Consider the following 26,006-nt stretch of genomic DNA (forward strand, 5'->3'; position numbering starts at 1 on the left):
CTTGCAGTGGTGCTGAGCAGTGTTGGACATCCTCTGTTTATGAGTGGTGCCTGGCTGCCTCCCTCTCCATCCCACCTGCTCCAGGAATCTGCAGAGCTCAGGCAGACCTCTCCTCCTCCCTCGTGAGCTGTCCTTCCTGACCTCCTGGCACTTGTCCATTGCCTCTCACTTCCCCACCACACTGGACTCGGTCTCTTAAACTTCCTTTCAGAAATTTGGGCTGAAAGAGTCTCGGTTCTCATCCATCCTGGGGATAATGCTTCGCTGGAGGCCGCTCTGGAAGAGAGAGATTGACCCCTGGCTGGAAACCCCCTGAGTTGCATTCCTGTCCACTGTCTCAGGCTGACTTGACTATTTACAGTTCTAGAGTACACCATGTTTTCTTCTCACAAATTTATCATCCTATTTCATTACCTTTGTTCTTCTCTTTCATTATATCTCTGACTTCCTTGTTGGTTTTTAGTATCTGCAATCACATGGCACCAAGGACGGTCCCCTCCTACCTAGGCAGGGGATGGCCTCCCTGCCACCTGGGTAGAAGAAGGGAGAGATGTGTGTGTGTTCAGGGGAGTGAAGAAAGGAATCAGAATTACTGAGCATTTACAGAATGCCAGACTATAATCCATCTCCTTTAATCTTCTGAAGAATCCTGCAAGGAAGGTAATGATAGCACTTCCAGTTTAAAGATGAGAAAACTGAGAGTCGGAGAGATGAAAGCTGGGATCACACAGGCAGTCATTGTTTCTATTGACTGAAAACCTATGTCCCCAGCACTGGAGGGGGATTTGACATAACTTTCATTCTCCACACCAACCCCACAATCCATCTTTAGTCCCTTCTACAGACGCAGAGAAGGGAGGCTCAGAAAAATGAGCTCCTAAGTGGCAGATTCAGCTTCAGGACTCCACCCAGGTCTGCCTGATGCCCAGACGCCAGGCAGCCAGCTCACGACTCTGCAGCTCAGGCTCCTCTAAGCAAGCCACCATCGCTTCTCTGTTCCTCTGGCATGCAGATGCAGGTCCTCCCTGTCTTGGCCCCGTGTTCTTCATCAGGCTTCCCTTAGCCTCCTTGTTGCTACCCCGGGCTCGTGGCTCCTCCCTGGCCCAGGCCTGCCTGGCTGCCAAGGCCGCATCTGCTCTTGCCATCAGCCAGCTGCTCACTGGCCTCCAGTCCCAGTTCAGTAATAAAGACGTCCAAGCTGGAGCAGGGGCCAGCACGGCCCACAGCCTGTCTGCCTCAGCCCCAGATCCTCGTCTGTAGAGATGTCTGGCTTTCAAGTTTCCTCCCTGCTGCAAATCAAAACCATCCAAACACTCTACAGCCGGCCTGGCACTGAGTTGTGGGCTGAGGTGGCTGAATGCTCCTGGCCTGGGGCTCCCTGTCAGCACCCAGCCACCACCCTGCCTGAATCCCAGTTTCCAGAGCTGTGGGCCTGCTTGTGGTGAGCCCCTCGTGCTGGTGAAAAATGAGATTTCAACATTCACTTTATACCCTGTGGAAGATAAAGCTGTTGCTCAAGCTTGTGGTGAAATCCCTTAGGAATGAGCCCTTGGGTAATTCTGGTGTAGGATGGTGGCGTGGGGCTGCCCCGCTGAGTCTCTGTTGGTAAGTCAAGATGGTGCTTGGAAAAGGCCACTAGGAATTACAGAGCTTTATCTGTTATAATAAATGAACCAGGAGTGAAAACCCACCTTGCTAAGTGCCACAGGCTAGCTGTGTTAGGGATGGGATCCTTCTACAGCAGCCCTCTCACAAGGTGGGGACCGCTCATTATTATTCCCTGGTTTATAGATGGAGGCGCTGAGGCCTGGAGATCTCCACACTGCTGGCAGTGGCAAGCTGAGACTCAAACCCAGACAAGACTGTGGACCTCTGTTCTAACCACTGCTGCTTCACAAGATGCCAAGAGCACAACTGTTCCCTGCGTCCCCCCCCACCCCATCCTCCACCCAGGGCCAGATGTGCTCCTTCTGGAGTCCCTGCTTTTTCCTTATCTGCTGAAGGCCCTTTGCAGGATTTACACCAAGTCTTCATTTTGCTCCTGCTTTTCATTCAAGGAGCAGCACCCTGTCCTGTGCCTCCGACCTTTTTATTCAAAGCGAACTCTGGTCACCATGATCTTCTTTCAGCTCACCTTTCCTCCAAAGCCTTCTGCTATCTGATTGTCTGTCTAGCTCAGTTTCTACAATCTGTGACCACAGAGATGGAAAAAGATGATTATAAACTAAACTTTTGATGTTTCCCCCACCACTCAGAGACTGCCTCTGGCTATATTTAATCTAGTATTGTGAGCATTTGGGGAACACAGTAACTGATGATACGTAACATTTACAATCAGAAACTTCCTTTGTTTACCACTTCAGATTAGAAGCTTTGGAATATTCTTTTTATACAAGAGGAAATCAACTTGTAAAAATACATTAAAGGCCCAAGAGTAATATATCAATACATCTACTGTGAAAATATTCAAATGACACAAATATATTGAGAGGCGTCACCTTTTCTTAGTCCTCCTATGATAGACTCCTTCCCAGAGGGAACCGCTTGTTAGCAGTTTGAGTTTTGTATTTTCTGAAAGTTTCCTTTGCATATAGACATATGGTTTGAAATTTAACCTTGAGCAGATCCTCTCACAGGGCCCAAGCATCAGGAAAAGCACCAGATGTTCATTCTGTGAGAGACATGGAGTCCAGGATGAGCCTCATTCCCCACTGTGTCCTGGAACGTTGGGGACTGCCTGGCACGTGCCACTGGGGAGTTGGGAATGAATGAGTGATCAAATGAATACAGATTGGAGACCCACAACAGGTTACTTATTTACTTTATTAATGAATTAATTAATTTATTGGCCATGCCTAGTTCCCTGGTCAGGGAACTAAGGGAACTACAGGGAAAATGTTAAGTTGTAACCACAGGACCACCAGGGGAGGATTCAAGAGGTTATTTATTCATTTTTAAAAAGAGTGATCTTTGCTTTAATGATCATTTCTTTGGAGCTATCTGCCATTTTCTCCCTTACTCAAATTCAAACTTCTGAGTAGAATGAATGAAAGCATCTGGGGTCTCCACTATTTCAGCACCATGAAAGAACCAGTGTTAGGTGGAAAACATACTTGGACAAAATAAAGAATGTCGGGGTCAAGAAAACCTGCCTTGATGACATCTCAAAATGATTTCCAACTTCACAGTTTTCTCATAAAATGGTAGTGTTTTGCACAGAACTAAAAGTAGAGACACATTTTGGTTTACATTTTATTTCTCTACCTGTTCAATTCACACCAGTCATTGTTTTTCAGCTTTCCCTCTTTATTATAAACATCTTTTAGAGATGCTAGAAATTTCCATCAACTGTACACCTACAAATGCATGGGTTCCAAGAGGTCCCTCTCTGCTGGAGTTCTTATATAATTCCACTCTGTGGGTCTAGGTTTCTCTGTTATGGCTAGAAGGAAGACTAAGATTCACAGAAAAGAAAGAAGTCGAAATGTGCAATCATAAGTCATAAGGGGTAGGGTTCCCACCTAGATCTCCTGGACCAGATATCTTGACTGGGGCCTTGCTTTGGGAGGAGAGGAAACCTTTCATGGGCTGTCGCAGTGCTCCAATCAACCTCTCTCCCACTCCTGTTCCAGGCAGGCTGGCAGCCCTGCCCAGTGAGCAGACAGGAACAACGCAGCTCTTTGTAAAGGCAGGAGATTTACAACAGAGGCAGATGATCGGCACTGCCCTAGCCGCCCCCCCTCTTTTCCTCCCCTGTTCAGAAATGTCTCAGATCAAGAGAGAAACAAAGCCTCACATCCCATTTGCAATGTTCCCTCCTCAGCTACATTATCTTGAAAACCAAACTTTCCTGACACCCATGATTCTAAAGCATGTCTAACTTCTCCTGGAGCAACTGCAGATCAAACGGCTTGTAATCTACCAACACTCACCGACAGGCACTTGTTTGGAATGAATGAACTTGCAGGTGGAGTCAGAAAGATCACAGAGAGAGGGGTAAGGATAAATGGGCATTATCATGAATTAGGCCAGCTGAAAGGCAGTTTGATGCCTTTAGAAAAATGATTTTTAAAAAATCTCAGCAATACTTCACACTGTGTGGTTATGAAGATCCTTTGGACAGCATTCAGTCATAACCATGATTAGTAACAGGGACACTGATTTGGATTTTAACAGATAACAGTATTGGGATTTCCAGCTCAGGTAGGGATCATCTTCTTAGGAGATGCTTAGAAGCCAAGGTCTGGATGCAGCCGGTCAGTCGCAAACAACAGCTCAGGGATGTTAAGTGGCTTCAGGAGTCGCGTGGACAGCACGATTACCTAACAATGGGAGGGGCAAACACATTGCAGACAATTAGGAGAGCCAAGCCCAGCTTATTCGATAACAAAAAATAAAATGCAACACACTTCTTTGAGGGGAAGGCATAGAGTGGATGCTGTGGAGAAGAGGGCAGAAGGCAGCTGCTAGAATGCCAGTGAGTTCTCGAGTCCCAGGTGGAAGAAGGGGAACGCAGGCTGGGAAGGGTGGCTTGCCGGGACAGTGGGGCTGCGTCTGCTGAGCCTTTAACTGGTGGGCACTGGGCAGGGCCAAGCCTAGCCACCACCTCGCTGCTCAGTTGTACTAAATCAGACCTTTGCTTTGTGATCTGGTAATCTGAACTCCACACAGAGGTCCCTCTGTCCTCCAGGGAGGCTTTGCTCCTTCAGAGAAAGAGAGAAGGCATACTCAAGAGCAGCATGTTGCTGTGGGTGATGATGACGATGATGACTGTATCTATCTCCTAGTACCCAGTTTCCATGCCAGAAAGTCATCATCTCACAGCTCAGAAGGTCAGAAGTCCAAGCTGAAGGTGTTGGCAGGTTGGTTCCATCTACGGGTTGCGAGGGAGAAGCTTCCCTCTCAAGCTTCCTCATGTCTTCACCCTGTCCTCCCTCTGCGTGTCTGTCTCTGGGTCTCTCTTTCCCCTTTGATAAGGACACAGTTGCATAGGATGAGAGCTTACCCTAATGACCTCATCTTTTTTTAAAAATTAATTATTTTAATTGGAGGCTAATTACTTTACAATATTGTGGTGGTTTTTGCCATACATTAAATCAGCCATGGGTGTACATGTGTCCCCCTGTCCTGAACCCCCATCCCACCTCTCCCCCATCCCATCTCTCTGGGTCCCAGTGACCGGCTTTGAGTGCCCCGTTTCATGCATTGAACTTGGACTGGTTAATGACCTCATCTTCATTGTGCTCAGTTGCTCAGTTGGCCAGGCTCCTCTGTCCATAGAATTTTCCAGGCAAGAATACTGGAGCAAGTTGCCGTTTCCTACTCCAGGGGAATCTTCCTGACCCAGGGATTGAACCCTGCGTTTCCCACATGTTCTGCATTGGCAGGTGGCTTCTTTACCACTAGCACCACCTGGGAAGCCCTCATCTAAACTGATCATCTGCAAAGACCCATTTCCAAATAAGGCCACACTCACAGGTACAAGGGGTTCGGACTTTAACATCTTTTGGGAGGGGACACATTTCCACCCATGACAATGATGATAATAATGATATTTGCTAATATTTATTAGTTCTTAGGATGTGCCAGGCACAGAGGATGCTCTCATTTAATATCCATTTAATCTTCATAACAACCCTATTTGCAGATACGGAAAATGAAAAACAGAAAGATTAAGTAACTTGACCAAGGACACACAGGAAGAAGCTGAATCAGGATTCCAACCCAGGCAGGCTGGCTCCAGCGTCCAAGTGCCTGTCGGGTCACTTCTCCATTATCAAGGGCTCTGGGAAGGCTGCTTACTCCCTGAGTCCACATGGACACTTGGACCTCTCTGGCCTGTTGTCATCGTATCCCCTTCTGCTTCCCCAAGACTCAGCTATTCCTGGGGGGCAGAGTTCCCTCTGCAGCACTGGGAGAGCTCGTTCCCAGTGCTGGGCTGGGGCAGTGATGTGCTCTGTCAATCTGGTGAGGTTTTCCCAGGTAGGGGTTTTATACCCAGATGATGGAGGGAAGTGAGGAAGGAGGCACTGGAGTCAGATTCTGGAACTCAGCCCCTGAATGCAGGGGTCCCAGGTGGCCAGAAAGCCTGGGCTTTAAGGGGTTCACACCCCCTGGCTGGGTCTCTTGGTGGGGAGCAAGAGACTCACTCACTCTCTTCCCCTCTGCACCCCATATTGTGCTAGGTAGAACGAAACCAATAAGTCAGCAATTCACTGGCCAAAAACAGAGCCTACTCTCTTACGTGGAGGACAAGCAGAGGGAAGGGAGGAGAGAAGAAAGCATTTTAGAATTCTCTTGTTCTCAGTATTAAAAAGTTTTCTGTTTAAAACAAAAATTAACCTTTGAAAGCAGTGATTACTTTTTATTTTGAAAGAGAATTATCCTTGAAAATATATGGTTAATATCAGTCAAGTCATATTTTTGGCAGAAGAAGTACACTGCAGTCTGTGCTCACGTTTTTCCTTGAAAGCCATGTGATGAGAGTTTGAGGGCAGAGAGTGAACGCTGGCATCCTCTTATCACATGGTGTAGACACCATTGGCATACGCGGCTCTGGAGAGGGCCTCTACTCACCCCTCGGGGTCTTCGAGACCAAGTCCAACAGGTAGTTGAGAATGGTGGTACCCAGACCAGCAGGCTCATCAGATGCTAGCAGAGCCTGGTACCATGGCTGATTGGCTACATACCCTGGGGAAGGTGATTCCACTTGTGGCCTCACTTTATCCATCCCAGGAGAAAAATAAAAGTTTGGAGAATTATGGCAAGGATTACGCAAGGTGAAGACTCTAAAGCACACAAGCTGCTCAGCAATTCTGAGCTGCTGTTTGATTGTGATTTTGTGACTGGGTCATGGTGGTTTAGTCACTAAGTCGTGTCCAGCTCTTGAGACGTCATGGACTGTAGCCCATCAGGCTCCTCTGTCCATGGGATTCTTCAGGCAAGAATACTGGAGTGGGGAGCCATTGCCTTCTCCAGGGAATCATCTTGACCAAAGGATTGAATCTGGGTCTCCTGCATTGCAGGCAGATTCTTTACCTATTGAGCCACCAGGGAAGCCCAGGCCTCCTTTTGAATATTATGAAAGCTAAGAACTCTCTAGAAAAATACATGTATGTTCATCTATACAAGATTTTGAATACAGTTTCAGGTGAAGTTTGTGGCTAACTAGGGTTCATAGGCCACAGGTTGTGCTGTGCTTAGATGCTCGGCCACGTCTGAATCTTTGTGACCCCATGGACTAGAGCCCGCCAGGCTCCTCCTGTCCATGGGGATTCTTCAGGCAAGAATACTGGAATGGGGAGCCACGCCATCCTCCAGGGGATCTTCCCAACCCAGGGACTAAACCCAGGTCTCCCACATTGCAGGCGGATTCTTTATCATCTGAGCCACCAGGGAAGCCCAGATAACAAGTTAAAAGACCCTTATTCAGATATTTTAAAAAGAGCACACATAAAGACAAGAATCCTTCACACGAGAGCAGACTCTCGTGAAGTACAGGAGGACAGGTAGCTAGGCCACAGGCCCCTCCCTTGCCCTGTGCTTGCCAGACCCCTCCACCTGGGTTAGATGGAGCTAACCACCATGGTTAGACCATGCTAACCCCTGGGGTTCTTAGTTCCAAAGCCAAGACTGCAGATTTCTCTCTGGCTCAGGCGAGGGCAAGTATAACGGCTACAGCGAGTCTCTGAGGGTGCGTGGGTCTCATGAACACGGTAGAGGAGCTGGGAGGGAAAGGCTGTAGACTCGGGTGTGTGCAGACTTCCAGGGCAGTGACAACTAAGCCCAAAGATCCATCACTCTCAGGGTGGAGGCTGGGCTTTCAGTCGTGGCTGATGGACTGTTGCCCAGTCACCTGCACTGAGCCGGCACTAAGGACCGGGACCCTGTCACAACTAGACAAGTGGTATTTGGCATGAGGGCTGAACCAGAGGCCGTCTTGGGTGTGTGTTCTGGAGGGTTGGGAAGAAACAAATGGAAAACAAAGGCAGCCTGTGAAGTAACTGAGAGGTGTCAGCGTCATTAGGAGGGAAGGATGTTGGGACCAAGGACTCCCGCCAGATGGTACAGTGGCCTTAGGGGTGTCCAATAGGCCACCTGCCAGACGACGGACCCTAGAGAATTTGCTGGATCACTTTGAGCCTCAAGTTCTTTGTCTGTGAAGTGGAAATAATGACATCCACCTCACATGACTATCATAAGGATCAAATGTGAACATAGATATGAAATATTCAGCACAATGACAGACTTTGGAGGGGCTTAAAATGGTGCCTGCTATTATCACCTTCATTAGCAGCACCACCTTCTCTAGTCTCATCCTCTGCTGCGTTCCCTCTATTCAGCACAGAGCAGTCACTGGGCTGATACAGGGGAGGCGGATGTGCCAGAGACGTCTTCCTCATGTGTAAGTCTGATAGCATTTACTCACAGGCTGCAAATCCTGACTGCCTTCCTCCACCCTTTCTAAGCTTGACCCACTGATGCAGAACAGAATAAACAAAGAAGAATGAAAGAACTGAGGACAGTCTAATGGGCCTCTGGGACAACATTAAAGGCATCAACATTCACATTATAGGGGTCCCAGAAGGAGAAGAGAGAGAGAGAAAGGGCCTGAGAAAATATCTGAAAAGATCATAGCCAAAAACTGCCCTAATATGGGAAAGGAAATAGTCACTCAAGTCCAAGAACCACAGAGAGTCCCATATAGGATAAACTGAAGGAAGAACATACCAAGACACATATTAATCAAACTGGCAAAACTTAAAGGCAAAGAGAAAAATATTAAGAGCAATAAGGGAACAGCAACAAATAACATACAAGAGAATCCCCTTAAGATTATCAGCTGATTTTTCAGCAGAAACTCTGCAGGCTGGAAGGAGAGGCATAATATATTTAAAGTGATGAAAGGGAAAAACCTACAATCAAGAATACTTTACCCAAAGGCTTGTTCAGACCCGATAGGGAAATCAAAAGCTTTCTAGATAAGCACAAGCTAAGAGCACTCAGCACCACCAAACTAGCTGTACAACAAATATTAAAGGAACTTTTCTAGATGGAAAAGAAGAGGCCACAACTAGAAATAAGAAAATTATGAATGGGAAAGCTCACTGGTAAAGGCAAATGTACAGTAAGGGTCGGAAATCACCCCCACACAAATACAAATTCAAAAGCAGCAACCGTGAGAAGAGGAGAGTACAAATGCAGGCTGTCGGACATGCATTTGAAATTAAGAGACCAGTCTTGTATGTAGATAAATTACTGTATCAAAAACTTATGGTAACCGCAAACCGAAAATCTATAAGCCTGACCCGCTTAGAGAGCATCACAAGACTTTGGAGTCTGATGGCTGCTCAGCACTCCACACCCCAGCCCCTGGCCACAGCATCCCCCTTATCACCAGTTCCACATTCTAGACACTCTAAACTATTTGCAGTTTCACAAATGGAACTTTGGGGGTGTTTCTTCATCTAGAATGAGAGTCACCAACTCTTTGCCTGAAGACCTTTTAGTCATCCTTCAACCATCTGCTCAGGCATCACCACCTCCAGGAAGCCTTCCCAGACCACCTCTCCCTGAAGACTGAGGATGTTCCCATGGCTGCTGCTATTACACTGTACTCCTTGTTTCCTTGAGTTTCTTTGTTGTTTCCTAGCACAGTGCCTGATACCTAGCAGATCCCTGATACAATAAGTTAGCCAATGATTGATTAATTGAATAAACAAAAACAAGACTAGGAAGGAGGGAGTGGGTTTAGCCATGTTCAGCAGTGAGTTTTTCACACCAAGAGGCTCTGGTAGCTCAAATATAATGGCTCTGTGTAAATTTGTTTCAAATTGGTTTAACTGAAAACCCATTTGTCTAAAATTCCTATTTTGAAGAACAAGCAGGATCATATGACTAACATTTCCTTTACAGTATAATAGCTGATGGTCCTTAAGTATTTTCACATCTCAGGTGTCTTTTATTCATTTTCAGTTTTCTAGCCTATTCAAATGAAGGTATTTCTACATTATTTGACTAAAATAGTCCTTAAAATTATAAAAATCTTAGCTAAATGGCGGGAGGGGGAGCAGAAAGGCACTCTAAAATGAAAAAGAAAATGCTTAAAGCAATCCGAAATCAGCCTGCTGGATATGAAATTTAAATTTTATAAACATAGTCATCAAACGTGCAATATGAGGCAAATTAAGCACTAGAGACTTCCTTTCAGAGGACCGGCTTTTTCTCAAGCAACCGAGGGCAAGGATGAAAATCTCCATCTGTGAGGCAGGGCCAGAGGGCCCAAGGGCACCTTGGAACCAAGCCCCTAAAAAGCAGCCTTTGGGGCTCCATGCAGCTTCTCCTCCAGCCGAAAGAAGAACCGCTTGTCTCTGTGCTCAGACTGCCCTAGTTTCTGTGGGAGTGGCCCAGTCCACCTGCTTTCTCTCCACTTTTTGCTTTTTTGGGCCATTGCTATAATTTGGAGGTGCCAGCATCTTCCTGTTCTATTTCTGCTGAAAGAGAGGAAGCAGGGCAGCCCAGGATTTAGACTCATATCCCTTGACTTCCAACACTGTGAACTGAAAGGAGCAGGGGACACTAATGTTTTTTCTCCATTTTTCTCTTAAACTTGGGAGATGCTTTCCAGTACAAGCAACTCCCATGCACAGGCACCAACATGCATATTCATCCAGCTGATGAACTGGCTCTTGAGCACATACGATATTCAGGGCACTATTTGCCCTCATTTATACAGGTGTCACGTGTGTTAAACATTAAGTGTCTTGTTAAACCACTGGGATAGCGGATTAAAACAGACATGATCAAGCTTTCTGGAAAACCCATTGCCTTTGTGTTGCTGGTGGGGTGAGTGTGTTGTGCTTAGGCTCTTCTAAAGAATCCCCTGAGATTTCAGATGTCTCCATTTTTGTCCCTTCCGATGGTTGTTTAAAAATAAGTTACTTGAGGGAAAACAATAAGAAACTTCTGTTGCAAATGACTTCAACATTGCTAAGAGGATTGCATCAAATATCAAAGATACACAAAGTATATAGGAATAAAGGGCAATATTAATATGAATAATATGAACATGTGTGATGCTGTCTAATATTTCAAATTATAAGGTAAAGAAGAAAAATTGTAAATCTCACTGACATTTTCCTTGGAATAGGAAACTTCATAACAAATTAAATGCAGACCAGAAGAAAAAAATAGAAGTTGCCTGACTTCTCTCCTTGAGGGCTTGCATTAAATTTTAGAATAACCTGGAGCCAGGGTTCAGAGTCAAGATTTAGTTATCCTTGAACGTCTACAGTGGCACAAAATTGTAAGTGTATGAGCATATTTCTGGCTCTACTTTTTTTTTTCTATTACAGTCTCACTGAGTGTTTGGTTCCAGAAATGTAGACGCACATGAAAGCGTGGTTGGGCAACGTGTACCGTGAAGAGCCATGGTGGCAGGTCTGGCCCACTCTGTCTCTCTCTGTTTCCTGAGCTGGCCTTTCCCTGTGCTTTCTGGGAGGGTCCCTCCCTGTTATTTTCCTCCCACAATCCCAGCCTTTGGCTGGCATCTTGGCCACCTCCCAGCTCCAGGGTTCAGCCTGCAGAGCTGTCTGCAGTGAGAAGAGGCCAGTGCTGGGCACATGCGTTCCAGAGCCAGGGCAAGCCTGCAAAGTCAGCTGCTTGTGGCTGCGGCTGTTTGGGGTGGGGTTGAGAGGCTGCCTGTTTGATCCCTTTTTTTGTAGTCAGGGAAGAGGGCTTTCTCTAGCTGCCCACTTTCTCTCATCAGCACGTTTAGCAACAACCAGGGGAGGAGAGCAGAGAAAACACGCCCACTGTAGTGTAGCACAGCCATCCTCTGGGACTAGCAGGTGCTAACGTGGTTTCTGAATGCCACTGTTTCATGAGATCCTTATCACCCTCTGTAAAAGAGAATTTATTTCTGGATGTGCCTTGAGTGAGTGACAGTTGCTCAGTCATGCCTGACTCTTTGCAACCCCATGGACTGTAGCCTGCCAGGCTCCTCTGTCCATGGAATTCTCCAGGCAAGATTACTGGAGTGGGTTGCCATTTCCTTCTCCAGGGGATCTTCTCAACCCAGGGATGCTACACTGCAGGAAAGTCTTTACCATCTGAGCCACCAGGGAAGCCTACTATTAAGAGACATTTCTAGCTCAGTCGGTAAAGAACCTGCCTGCAGTGCAGGAGACATGGGTTCGATCCCTGGGCTGGGAAGACCCCCTGGAGAAGGAAATGGCAACCCACTCCAGTATCCTTGCCTGGAAAATCTCATGGACAGAGGAGCCTGGTGGGCTGCAGTCCATGGGGTTGCAAAGAGTCGGGCACGACTGAGCGACTAACACACAACACACTGTAAGTATAAAGACAGGTCAACTTAAAAAGTATCAGCAGATACGTGCTTGACTTTATCTTATAATCTATAGACAACACATTTGAATATGTAATGAATCTATACACCTTTTCCAAAGGAATACCCAAGACAGAAGTAGCAACAAAGTTATAAATGACAGTCATCAGTCAGATGAAATAATTTAGAGGAAGCTTTTCTCTCTCCAAGAAATGTGGGCCTTACGTGGCTTCTATTGGCAGTTTCCTTTGATGAGTGGATCCCTGAATGCCTTGCACATCTCAGCTCATCAACCCTCTCCTTCAGGAGAAGCTGATGCCATTGGAAGGACCCTCCCGCCTCCACCCCTTTCCTGCAGGTATTCCCATCAGAGCACCTGCCTATGTTCCAGAACACTCACGACTGGCTGGAGCTTCTGTGTTTGATGTCAGTCACTCACTCACTGTTAGAGTGTAAGTTCCATGAAAGCAGGTACAAGTCTGGCTTGGTTACTGCTCTATCCTCAGCACAAAGAACAGTGCTTGGCACAGAGGAGATGCTCAATAAATGTTTACTGAATAACCAACTAATCCAATTTAAGAGGCTGTTAAGTTCCTATTCCTGGGTCCAAATCATCTATGTGGTACAGAATAGATATGAATTACAGCAACTGATGCAAAAGACAGGGTGGTCTTAGTTGTCCATAATCTCAGAATCAATAACAGGCTGGTGTAGTCTCCAGAAAAACTGCTTTTATCTTACAGTTCTTCAATAATGCAAGTAGAGTTTCTAGTGGTCAATGGTGTTGGTTTAGTCACTAAGTCATGTCCAATTCTAGCAATCCCATGAGCTGTAGTCTCCCAGGCTCCTCTGTCCATGGGATTTCCCAAGCAAGACTACTGGATACCATTTCATTCTCCAGGGGGTTCTTCACCGACTGAGCCACCTGGGAAGCCCTCTAGTGTTCAATATTCAATGAGTAATCATGACACCCAGTGCCAGATCCTTTCTGAGGTGCTGGAATTAAAATAAGTGCAAAGTCCTGAGGCAAGGGAGAGAGGCCAGCAGAAAGGGGTAGGAAAAAAAGGCCCAGCGGCAGGTAGGGGCCATGGTGGGAGGAGGAGGTGGCCCCAGCACCTCTGCACTGCTCAGCCCCTGGCAAGGGAGGTGCTCAGGTGTAAGTGAGCCTGAAAAGAGAGACCAGGGTCCCAGGAGAGCTGCCTGGGAACTGGGATACCCAGGTTCACGGCACGGGCTGCGGTGAGGTGGCTGGAGGGACTGAAGACATCTAGTTTGGCGAAGAGCAGCCTGGAAGAGGACCTGTGGAGCAGGGGTGAGCCTGATCTGTTTGGAGATTCTGTGGGGCCCGGGAGCTACAGGCAGCAACTGCTGAGTGAGACCTCAGGAGGAATGGAGGTGGAATCGGCAGAGCAAATAGTCCTAAGGGCCAAGGCCTCCAGGACTCGGGTAGGCTATGGGCAAGGGGCAAATCCTCATCCCCAGGGACCTTTACATGTAGGCTGGATTAGATATGTATCAGACAGCAGTATTAGATACGTATGTTTAAATCATCGGTCAGGTTAGAGTCACTCTCTTGGTTGCCAGACCTGCCCCACTTCAGTTGTTCCCACGTGCGCCCCAACAGAGGTCTAAGCAGGCGACAGATCAGCAGGCCTTTCCGTGTACAGCCAGAGCATCCAGCCCTCATCCCTCTGAATGCACCTCCGAAGCTGGAGCTGGTTACATCTCAGATCTGGGCTGACTTAGCTGCCAGTCTGTGGAGGTCTAATACCGGGAGGCCTGCCTCCGCAGGTGTCGCTCCAGCGAACAGGCAGATAATCCACCTCCTTTCAGGACTTGGAATGAAGGCCATGATGGTAAATAACTCCTCTCTGGAATCTTCCTAGGCCCTGTTAACTCTTCAGGGGGAGCTTTCTGCACAAAGGACAAGCAGCAGGCACGCCTGCCCCTTAAGCCCCCAATTCTTTGAGCCACTCTCTCTGCAGATGACTGAGCACAAGGTCGGTCAGTTGCAGCCCAGCCACTGAGCCACTGCAGATTCCGGGTCTCTGTTGTCAAACTCAGGTCACACGGCTTTGAAAAAGTGTGCATTTCATCCTTTTAGAGGGGAGATTAACATGTCTGTCAGCCAGTTCACAATGCAGCAGCTAAGAATTCGCTTCACCATGTTAGGGGCAGTGAGAAGCATGCTTGCTGATAAAAAAAAGAACGTCTTGCTCAAAAAAACAACTGCTCACTAAACAGACCCTGGACACTGCTGACAGAGTGGGTGTGAGATGAGGCTGAATTTACCACTTTATCCGAAATCTCACCAGCTATGACCAAGACAGGTGTTAGTAAGAGCAGAAGTGGCCATAGCCAATGACGGGTCACTCCTTTGCTCAAAAACATATCATGGCTCCTGGGACACCTGGGTCCCTTTCCTAAGTTGGGTGTTTGGAGACCCACAGAGATCTGGCCTTTTTTACAAGGTGACAGAGCTCCTGTCCTGTGCACAGGCCTGGGAAGGCCCAGTCTTTGTCCTCAAGGAATGCACACTTGCTTCAGGAGGCTAGGTCAGCAATGGGGAGCCATCAGCAAGCTTCCTGGGATGCCAGTGGGAATAGGGGCTCCTTGGCTGGCTGAGTGGGTGAAAGTGGGAGACATGGGCATCTGTACCTCTCCCCTGGGGAGTTGGCGGGGGTGGGGGGGGGTGGTCAGCCAGGCATGGCTGGAATACCACCAGGATTCTGTGTGGTTGTGGCAGACAGTTCTCTTCTGAGCCAGCATCCTACCCGAAGCACTGCATTGGCATCTCTGTTCTGCTGTCTCCAAACCACAGGAGGCTGCTGGCAGCATCCAGACCCAACACAAAGCTGAAGACAGGCCCCAGGAGACAAGCCTCAACCTCAGGGTGAAGTCCCAGGCGCTCCAGTTCCGAGGACAGTCCTCGGCCCGGGGTGCCCACAGCAGCAAGCAGCCCGGCCACGCTCTCTGTACCGGCTTTTCTCCTTCCACTCTCTCTCTTCCAGTCCCCTCCCTTCCGCTTCTTGGGATCCCCTCCCATGTAAAGTCTGCTTGGGGCCTCCTGTTTCAGGCTGCTTTGGGAAACTACTAAGGCAAGGAGTTTTCAGTCCTACTGAGTTACAGGCTCTGCTGCCCCAGCCAGCTGAGAGCTTCCAGAGACAGGGAAGTCCTTGCCTGTTCCTCAAGTCCCTCTCCCCGAGCTCCTGCTGCAGGGTAGGGTGGCAACTGCTCAGAAGTGGTTTTTGATAATAACCTTGGCCACCTGTATTGAGGGCTGTGTGCTGCGCACAACACTAAGAAGCATATTCTCTCCCGTCTCTGAGTTAAGATTCACAGTCACCCCATCCTGTCGGTTCAGTGAGAAAACCGAAGGCTTTTCTCACCTGGCTAGTAAAAGGCAGATAGAGGAGGGCTGTGCCTTAACCACTGGGGGCATTTTGTGGGGAGGGAGACGGGGCCTGGCAGGAGGCAGAGAAGAAAGACACTGCACTTGTCACTGTCCGGACGAGGTGTCTTTCTGTCCTCTCCATGGGGTGGAGAGGGTCCCTGGGAGCTGCCCTCAATTATCTAGAGCCTGGTAAGAGTAATTAAGCACTGCTTGGACATCAGAGAAGACATGCCTTTCAGGAGTCGGGGGAACAGCACTGTAGCCCAGGGGTAGGAGAGGTCCCGGGCCTGGGACAGGCAGAAGGAGCAGGGGAGAGGATGCTGGGGGATGGTGACGCAGACGGCTGGGAAGCCTAACGGAGGCCCACCCTGCCCCCTGTCCAGGCTCCCCATTCAGATCATGTCACCAAGCGTCACTGAGGACTCAGTACCTGGGTTCCCGGCTTCAGGGAGGGCACTAGGTCTTTGATCATTTTGGCTTCAGAGACTGTGACTCCGCCCACCATGAAGAGGATGAGGAGAGGGTGGTCGCTGGGATGAGGCCGGCTCACCTGCAAAACAAAACCTAGCATTAGAGGCATCTTCAGGGGCAGTGAATAGCCATTAGAGAGATTATAATTTGTTAGGGGTACAATGTGTTAGGGGGTGTTTGCCCATTGACCAGGAGCATGCCTGGCACGTCGCCTTCCTACAGCCCTTTACATAAATATTTTATTGAAAGAGAAGTTAAAGGAGCTGCTGCTGCTGCTGCTAAGTTGCTTCAGTTGTGTCCAACTCTGTGTGACCCCATAGATGGCAGCCCACCAGGCTCCTCCATCCATGGGATTCTCCAGGCAAGAACACTGGAGCGGGTTGCCATTTCCTTCTCCAATGCGTGAAAGTGAAAAGTGAAAGCAAAGTCGCTCAGTCATGTCAGACTTTTCACGACCCCATGGACCTCAGATATGCAGATGACACCACCCTTATAGCAGAAAGTGAAGAGGAGCTAAAAAGCCTCTTGATGAAAGTGAAAGAGGAGAGTGAAAAAGTTGGCTTAAAGCTCAACATTCAGAAAACGAAGATCATGGCATCCGGTCCCATCACTTCATGGGAAATACACGGGGAAACAGTGGAAACAGTGTCAGACTTTATTTTTTGGGGCTCCAAAATCACCGCAGATGGTGACTGCAGCCATGAAATTAAAAGACGCTTACTCCTTGGAAGAAAAGTTATGACCAACCTAGATGGCATATTCAAAAGCAGGGACATTACTTTGCCGACTAAGGTCCGTCTAGTCAAGGCTATGGTTTTTCCTGTGGTCATGTATGGATGTGAGAGCTGGACTGTGAAGAAGGCTGAGCGTTGAAGAATTGATGCTTTTGAACTGTGGTGTTGGAGAAGACTCTTGAGAGTCCCTTGGACTGCAAGGAGATCCAACCAGTCCATTCTGAAGGAGATCAACCCTGGGATTTCTTTGGAGGGAATGATGCTGAAGCTGAAACTCCAGTACTTTGGCCACCTCATGTGAAGAGTTGACTCATTGGAAAAGACTCTGATGCTGGGAGGGATTGGGGGCAGGAGGAGAAGGGGATGACAGAGGATGAGATGGCTGGATGGCATCACTGCCTCGATGGACGTGAGTCTGAGTGAACTCCGGGAGATGGTGATGGACAGGGAGGCCTGGTGTGCTGTGATTCATGGGGTCGCAAAGAGTCAGACACGACTGAACGACTGAACTGAACTGAACTGATAGACCACAGCCTACCAGGCTCCTCCATCCATGGGATTCTCCAGGCAAGAGTACTAGAGTGGGGTGCCATTGTCTTCTCCAGTTAAAGGAGCAGGAGCTATTAAATAACAGAGAATACTGAGGGCAACTTTCCCTTCCTTTCCAGTCTACAAGTCTCAACACCAACGTGCTCCTGCCTTACAGAGCCTGTGTAGTTCCTTCCAAGCGATAGCCACAGCCTGGAGTCATCGTCTCTGCTTACACACGTTTCTTTGATGGCTGTCTCCTTTAATGGAACACAAACTGAGGAGGCAGCGATCTTGTCTGCCTGGGTCACTGTTGAAGTCCCAGAGTACTTAGTGCCATTTCAGAATAGGTGCTCAAAAAATGCCTTTGGCATTGAAAGATGGTCACATCCCTAGGGAGGAGGAAGTGAAGGGTGCACAAAGATGCAAGAGCCCCGTGCCCACCCTTGAGGGCACTTCATGCCCTTACCTTCTGCAAACCAACCTCAGCTGAGGATTGCAGCTGCATGCAATGCTGCACTGAATGTCGTGGAGAATCCCTGCCGGGGCCTTAAGGTCTCACCAATGAGGCACAGTACAAACAACTCAAATGAGAGCATCTCCCAGCACCCTCTCAGGAAATGCACAATGCCAACGCGTACACCTGGTGACTAACTGAAGGGGACAAGAGGGGGTTCCTGAAGACAGTGTGTTTCAGTCCTACCTGCAAGTTCAGGATGGTTCGGTGAGGAGTGGGTGCAAGTGGTATGAGCCAAGTTCTGCAGGCAAGAGGTCACCAGCTGGGGGGAGTGAGCAGGATGGCCGCATGGAGTCATTATAGGAAGGATGCTGCCAGTTGGCTGCATGACCAGTGAAGCCAGAGGCAGGAGAAGCAGGCTGGTCTCCAGCCAGAAGAGGGTAGGCAAAGTAGGTAAGTGTCTGTGCTCACAACACTCACTAACACATAAGCCGTCTTTGGGCCAAAGGATGGTCCCCATGAGTGGCAGGGTGGGCAGCAGGTTGAGAGGAAGAGAGCCAGCCCTTCTCTTACCCTGGCTCCAACTCTATTTTCAACTTGGTTCTTCTGACTCCCTTGCCTAAATATAACTTTTCAATATCTTATTTTAAAACACTTAGGAGGGTAATACATTAAATGCTTCCAGTTACATAAGTTATTTCTTGGCTTCTGAAGAGGAAACTCAGAGTGAAGAGGGAGTGAGGGAAGGATGGGGAGAAATCGGGGGAAGGAGGGGAGAAACAAAAGGCAGGAAGAAAGAAGGAAAAGTGGGTCTAAACTTCTTCCAAATGGGCAGTGTGGAATACTGGACAAAGTTACGGAACTCTTGGATCTTTAGAAAAAGACTAGACTCCCCGCCCCACCCCCCAACTTTCTGCCCTGTGGCTCCTTCCCTTGACTGCATTTGTTGACGGCTGTCTTCCAGTCCAGGTACCACACACCCACAGCCGTGCTGCTTCTGTCCAGCTGTCCCCCTGTAATAGCTCTCACTATAGTCACCAATGGCTGTCACAGATGGGGGTCGACAGACATTTGTCTTCATTTATCTTGGCATTTCTGTGGCATGTGTCCCAGCTGATGACATCCTTCTTGGCCACCACAATAGCACTCTCTCTGGGGTCTCCCTGCTGCCTTTCCCATGGCTTCTTCTCACATTTCTTCATAGGTTCCTTTTCTTGGTCTGCTCAATTGTCGATACTCCTTGGCCTTTATCTTTGACCCTGTGCTAGGAATCAGCAAACTAAAATGGACTGGAATGGGTGAATTTAACTCAGATGACTATTATGCCTACTACTGTGGGCAAGAATCCCTTAGAAGAAATGGAGCAGCCATCATAGTCAACAAAAGAGTCCGAAATGCAGTACTTGGATGCAATCTCCAAAATGACAGAATGTTCTCTGTTCATTTCCAAGGCAAACTATTAAATATCACAGTAATCCAAGTCTATGCCCCGACCAGTAATGCTGAAGAAGCTGAAGTGGAACAGTTCTATGAAAACCTATAAAACCTTCTAGGACTAACACTCTAAAAAGATACCCTTTTCATCATAAGGGACTGGAATGCAAAAGTAGGAAGTCAAGAAACACCTGGAGTAACAGGCAAATTTGGCCTTGGAGTACAGAATGAAACAGCGCAAAGGCTAATAGAGTTTTGCCAAGGGGACACACTGGTCATAGCAAATACCCTTTTGCAACAACACAAGAGAAGACTCTACATGTGGACATCACCAGATGGACAACATTGAAATCAGATTGATTATATTCTTTGCAGCCAAAGATGGAGAAGCTCTATACAGTCAACAAAAACACACCAGGAGCTGACTGTGGCTCAGATCATGAACTCCTTATTGCCAAATTCAGACTTAAATTGAAGAAAGTAGGCAAAACCACTAGACCATTCAGGTATGACCTAAGTCAAATCCCATATGATTATACAGTAGAAGTGAGAAATAAATTTAAGGGACTAGATCTGATAGACAGAGTGCCTGAAGAACTATGGATGGAGGTTTGTGACACTGTACAGGAGACAGGGATCAAGACTATCCCTAAGAAAAAGAAATGCAAAAAAGCAAAATGACCATCTGAGGAGGCCTTACAAATAGCTGTGAAAAGAAGAGAAGTGAAAAGCAGAGGAGAAAAGGAAAGATATAAGCATCTGAATGCAGAGTTCCAAAGCATAGCAAGGAAAGCCTTCCTCAGTAATCAGTGCAAAGAAATAGAGGAAACAATAGAATGGAAAAGACTAGAGATCTCTTCAAGAAAATCAGAGATACCAAGGGAACATTTCATGCAAAGATGGGCACAATAAAGGACAAAATGGTATGATCCTAACAGAAGCAGAAGATATTAAGAAGAGGTGGCATGAATACACAGAAGAACTGTACAAAAAAGATCTTCACGACCCAGATAATCACGATGGTGTGATCACTCACCTAGAGCCAGACATCCTGGAATGTAAAGTCAAGTGGGCCTTAGGAAGCATCACTACAAACAAAGCTAGTGGAGGTGACAGAATTCCAGTTGAGCTATTTCAAATCCTGAAAGATGATGCTGTGAAAGTGCTACACTCAATATGCCAGCAAATTTGGAAAACTCAGCAGTGGCCACAGGACTGGAAAAGGTCAGTTTTCATTCCAATCCTAAAGAAAGACAATGCCAAAGAATGCTCAAACTACCGCACAATTGCACTCATCTCACACGCTAGTAAAGTAATGCTCAAAATTCTCCAAGCCAGGCTTCAGCAATACGTGAACTGTGAACTTCCAGATATTCAAGCTGGATTTAGAAAAGGCAGAAGAACCAGAGATCAAATTGCCAACATCTGTTAGATCATCAAAAAAAGCAACAGAGTTCCAGAAAAACATCTATTTCTGCTTTATTGACTAAGCTAAAGCCTTTGACTGGGTGGATCACAACAAACTGTGGAAAATTCAAGAGATGAGAATACCAGATCACCTGACTTGCCTCTTGAGAAATCTGTATGCAGGTCAGGAAGCAACAGTTAGAACTGGACATGGAACAACAGACTAGTTCCAAATTGGGAAAGGAGTATGTCAAGGCTATATACTGTTACCCTGCTTATTTAACTTATATGCAGAGTACATCTGGAGAAACACTGGGCTGGATGAAGCGCAAGCTGGAATCAAGATTGCCCGGAGAAATATCAATAACCTCAGATATGCAGATGACACCAACCTTACAGCAGAAAGTGAAGAACTAAAGAGCCTCTTGATGAAAGTGAAAGAGGAGAGTGAAAAAGTTGCTTAAAGCTCAACATTCAGAAAACTAAGATCATGGCATCTGGTCCCATCACTTCATGGCAAATAGATGGGGAAATAGTGGAAACAGTGTCAGACTTTTTTTTGAGCTCCAATGTCACTGCAGATGGTGACTGCAGCCATAAAATTAAAAGACACTTACTCCTTGGAAGAAAAGTTATGACCAACCTAGACAGCATATTAAAAAGCAGAGACATTACTTTGCCAACAAAGGTCCATGTAGTCAAAGCTGTGGTTTTTCCAGTAGTCATGTATGGATGTGAAAATGCTGAGCACTGAAGAATTGATGCTTTTGAACTGTGATGTTGAAGACTCTTGAGAGTCCCTTGGACTGCAAGGAGATCCAACCAGTCCATTCTAAAGGAAATCAGTTCTGACTGTTCATTGGAAGGACTGATGCTGAAGCTGAAGCTCCAATACTTTCGCTACCTGATGCAAAAAACTGACTCATTCGAAAAGACCCTGATGCTAGGAGAGACTGAAGGAGGGAGGAGAAGAGGACAACAGAGGATGAGATGATTGGATGGCATCACCGACTCAATGGACATGAGTTTGAGTAAACTCTGGGAGTTGGTGATGGACAGGGAGGCCTGGCGTGCTGCAGTCCATGGTGTCACAAAGAGTCAGACATGACTGAGTGACTGAACTGAACTGAAGTGAACTGTGGTACTCTCACTTGAGGACCTCATCTACTTATATGCCTCCAATAATCTTTTAATTCTTCAAATCATGTCTTTAGCATCTCTATTTAGTTCCAGTGGCCATCTCCACCTGGATGCCTCCTGGCATTCCTAAACTCAACACATTTCAAATTTGATGAATGATTTTAACCACTCCCCACTCCCGCCAAGTTTATTCCTTCTCTTAACTTTTTATAAGCATCACCACCTTCACAGTCCCCTGAGCCAGATACCCAGAAGTCACTTTAGATTTGCTATCTTTTTGATCTCCTAGGTAAGTCCTATTAATTCTGCCCCCTCCAATTTACTGATCTCTATTTGATTCCCACTATCCCTGTTCTGGTTGGCTTTCATTTCTTCTTCTTTTTAATATTTATATTTATTATTTATTTTGGCTGCACTAGGTCTTAGTCGCAGCATGCAAACTCTTTGTTGTGGCATGTGGGATCTAGCTCCCTGACCAGGGACTGAACCCTGGCTCCCTGCAATGGGAGCTCGGAGTCTTAGTCACTGGACCACCAGGGAACTCCCTCATTTCTTCTTTACTAGATTATTGCTGCTGCTGCTGCTAAGTCGCTTCAGTCGTGTCCGACTCTGTGCGACCCCATAGATGGCAGCCCACCAGGCTCCCCCGTCCCTGGGATTCTCCAGGCAAGAACACTGGAGTGGGTTGCCATTGCCTTCTCCAATGCATGAAAGTGAAAAGTGAAAGTGAAGTCGCTCAGCCGTGTCCGACTCAGCGATGCCATGGACTGCAGCCTTCCAGGCTCCTCCGTCCATGGGATTTTCCAGGCAAGAGTACTGGAGTGGGGTGCCATTGCCTTCTCCGAGATTATTGCTAGGGTCTTCTAACTTGTCTTCCTGTCCCTCATCTGGCCACCCCCATCCATTCTTCTCATTCCTGCTTAAGTGAACTTTCTAAAGTGCAAATATTTATTATTGAATCTTTGTGCATTATCTTATCTGATTCTCAAAAATCCTTAGGAGGCAAATACAATCATTGGTATATGATGCAGATGAAGAGACTGAAGTTTACACATAGTGACTAAATCGTGGAGGCAGGGGCCAAACTGCAGAGGTTACACTCTTAAACACCCGTCACCTCCACTGCATGCTCAGAGCCAGGAAAGATAAAGTTCAGACTCCTCAATTTAGTACAGAAGGTTTTTCTCATATGGCTTTGCTTTTTGTCTCCATCTTCATCTCCTCCATATACACTGTTTGCTGAAGTCACTCAAAGACCTGAACCATCCATGAATGCATGATATTAAAAAAAAAAATTTTGCTAAACATGCAACATTTTACTGAACACTTGCCCTGAAAAGAGCATTTATCACAAGTGTTCAATTTATTTTCATAAACTAAACAAACCCTTGTGACCAGTACTTAGATCAGAAACAGAAAGCTGGCACTCTGGATCCCTTCAAGCCCCCTTCACGTCACTACCTCGCCAAGGGGCAACTGCCATCTTGACTTCTAGCCGCTCAGTACTGGACTTTGCTTTTCTTGCTCAATGATATAATCTGAGGGTTTTTCTATATTAGTGGGGAAGATCTGGGGCCCACAGGCATTGGCTGGGACTGCACCGGTGGGTTTGGCCTAGCCACACCAGTGGCCTCTGTCTGCGCCCGTCACACTGAGCACCATCTGCATCGTGTTATGTTACGTGGCATGGATAGCTTCCTCTGTATAAAGTGCCCTTGCCTCTCCTTCTTTTTATCTTAATATATGCATTTTATTGAAGTGCAGTTGACTTACATTTCAGGTACATAGCAAGGTGATTCAGTTATACAAATACACATACATTATTTTTGAAATTATTTTCCATTATAGGTTATTATAAGATATTGACTGTAGTTCCCTGTGCTACACAGTAAACCTTTGCTGCTTGTTGCATATTTGTCTGCTCTTCTTTACCTCCTTCTTCTCTCTTTAAAAGCCATCCTCGCCTCTAAAAATCTCTCTCTAACCACCTCTCAACTCCTGCCCCATGACCCGAATCTGATAGACACCTCTGCTCTGGCCTTGTCACACTGGCTGCAACCTTGATAGGCCTGCCTATCTCCTCTCCTAGACTGTAAGCTACTGGAGGGTAGGGACTGATTGTATCTATCTTGGTATTTTGGGCTCTGGGCATAGAGCTAGCTCATGGTAAACTTTCAACAAGTGTTGCATGAATAAAAAGAATGAATGAATGGATGAGGTCCACAGGTTAACTGGAGATGTCCTTCTTTCCTTAGCTCTCTCTCTAAGAGAGAGATCTTTCAGACACTCTGTTCTATGCATGCTTTTCCTGGCTGAGTAACAACCTGGAGTTCCTTCCAACCCTACAAACAATTGTTTCTCACTTATTCCTGGGAAGGAAATACAACTGGCTTCAGAACTTCACATTGGTACAGCATGTTCTCAAAGACATATGCTTTCCATAAGAGAGTCCGGACTCTGAAATACACTGCAAGAATCTTGGAAGGATGCATTGAAAGATGAAAAGGAAAAAAGAAACAGCAACAAGGATCAATACCCCTGGGCCAAGGAGTTGAGAGAATGTTGATTTTGGTACAAATTAACGGGTGCCATTAATGCATGTTGCTGTTTGCTATTTTGGTTTCTGTTTAGATTTATGTTTTGATACCAGCTTCCTTTATAGAACACATCAAGTTGGCAGACTGTTGGGAAGTGGAGTCTTTCCAGTCTTTTCCATCAGAATAACACATTCCTTATAATCAGCCACACTCGGCTGAGTCTCATTTGTATGTGAGTTCACGGTGTAGGGCACTTTGAAGTTGCAAGATGTAAACGTCATTACTGCCATCAAAAACACGCAGATTAATAAAGCAAGTCGGGCTCACTGCCCTTTCTTTCATTTTCTAAACCTTCACTGGCTGTGACTTTAAGACATTTCTAAACCTTCATTGGCTGTGATTTTAAGACATCAGTTCTGGTCAGAGAAGACCATTTCTCCCCACCATTTAGCCAGCCTTTGAAGCCAAGGCTGCCGACACCTTCTCTGCAGCTGTGGCCCCAAGAGCACTCTTTGATGTCCTGACTGGTTTCTATGGGAAGTGTTTCCTCTGCTCCTGGTTCCCTGGAGTTCTCTGGGCATTCCGGGAACCCAGCTGCTGATCCTCCTCCACTCTGTTTCTCTTCATGACTGACTCATTTGTCCCCAGCACAGGCAACAGTCAGGTCCTCCATTCTCCAACAGTGGGCGGGCGTTGCAGGAGAGAGACAGCATAATGGGAGCGTTGACTCAAAGGTCCCTGGGCCCTGAGAGCAGCTGTGCTGACTTTGAAGGTGGCCTCGTAATGGCTCTTGTCCCAAAAGGAGTCAGTAACAGCACTACTGCTGCCACTGAACACTTGACGTCCAGCTCCGCTTTTTATTCATTTATTCATCCATTCCACAAATACCTATTGAGCAAGTACTATGGGCCAGGCACTGCTGTAGGCACTGGGAACTCAGCAGTAAATGAACCAAGAAGAATTTCTGCCATCAAAGAATTTATATTTTTGTTGGGGAAAATGACAAAATACAGAAGTAAACTGATAAGTGAGGAAAACAGTGAGTGCTATGGAGGAAATAAAGCAGGGTTGGGGTTCCCACGTGGTACTAGCGGTAAAGAACCCACCTGCCAACACAGGAGAAGTAAGAGACATGGGTTTGATCCCTGAGTAGGGAAGATTCCCCTGGAGAAGGGAATAGGCAACCCACTCCAGCATTCTTGCCTGGAGAAACCCACGGCCAGAGGAACCTAGTGGGCTATAATCCATAGGGCTGCATGGAGTCGGACACAACTGAAGCGACTTCACAGGCACGCACAGGGCAAGCATTACTTTGCACAATCTTAGGATCTATGAAGTATGTAGAAGCTCCATTTTACAGATAGAGACAGTGAGGCTTACAGAGGTAAAGTGACTTGTCCCAAGTTTTCCAATTCATAAGCTATAAGGCTGAGACAGAAATCCAGGTCTGCCTCAGAGAAGAGCGGGATACATTCCACACGCCCTCATTTATAAACAGATTCTTCAAACTGAAAGCATTTTTACTAGCTTTCATCTCTTAAAACTCTGTACTTTTAGT

The 26,006-nt window shown here is 46.9% G+C and overlaps 1 protein-coding gene across 1 annotated transcript in view; it reads right to left on the reverse strand.

The window, feature by feature from the left end:
- Positions 1-2,852: 2,852 nt before the first annotated feature.
- Positions 2,853-26,006, reverse strand: part of SCFD2 (sec1 family domain containing 2) — a 397,018-nt gene continuing 373,864 nt past the window's right edge. The window contains exons 8-9 of the mRNA XM_052641944.1: positions 16,171-16,290; positions 2,853-4,322 (exon numbers count right to left, since the gene is read on the reverse strand). Coding sequence (XP_052497904.1) covers positions 4,230-4,322; positions 16,171-16,290 — 213 coding nt within the window. The 3' untranslated portion in view covers positions 2,853-4,229. The remainder of the gene's footprint in view (positions 4,323-16,170; positions 16,291-26,006) is intronic.

The sequence above is a fragment of the Budorcas taxicolor genome, chromosome 6, assembly GCF_023091745.1.
Source record: "Budorcas taxicolor isolate Tak-1 chromosome 6, Takin1.1, whole genome shotgun sequence".
NCBI classification, from domain to species: Eukaryota; Metazoa; Chordata; class Mammalia; order Artiodactyla; family Bovidae; genus Budorcas; species Budorcas taxicolor.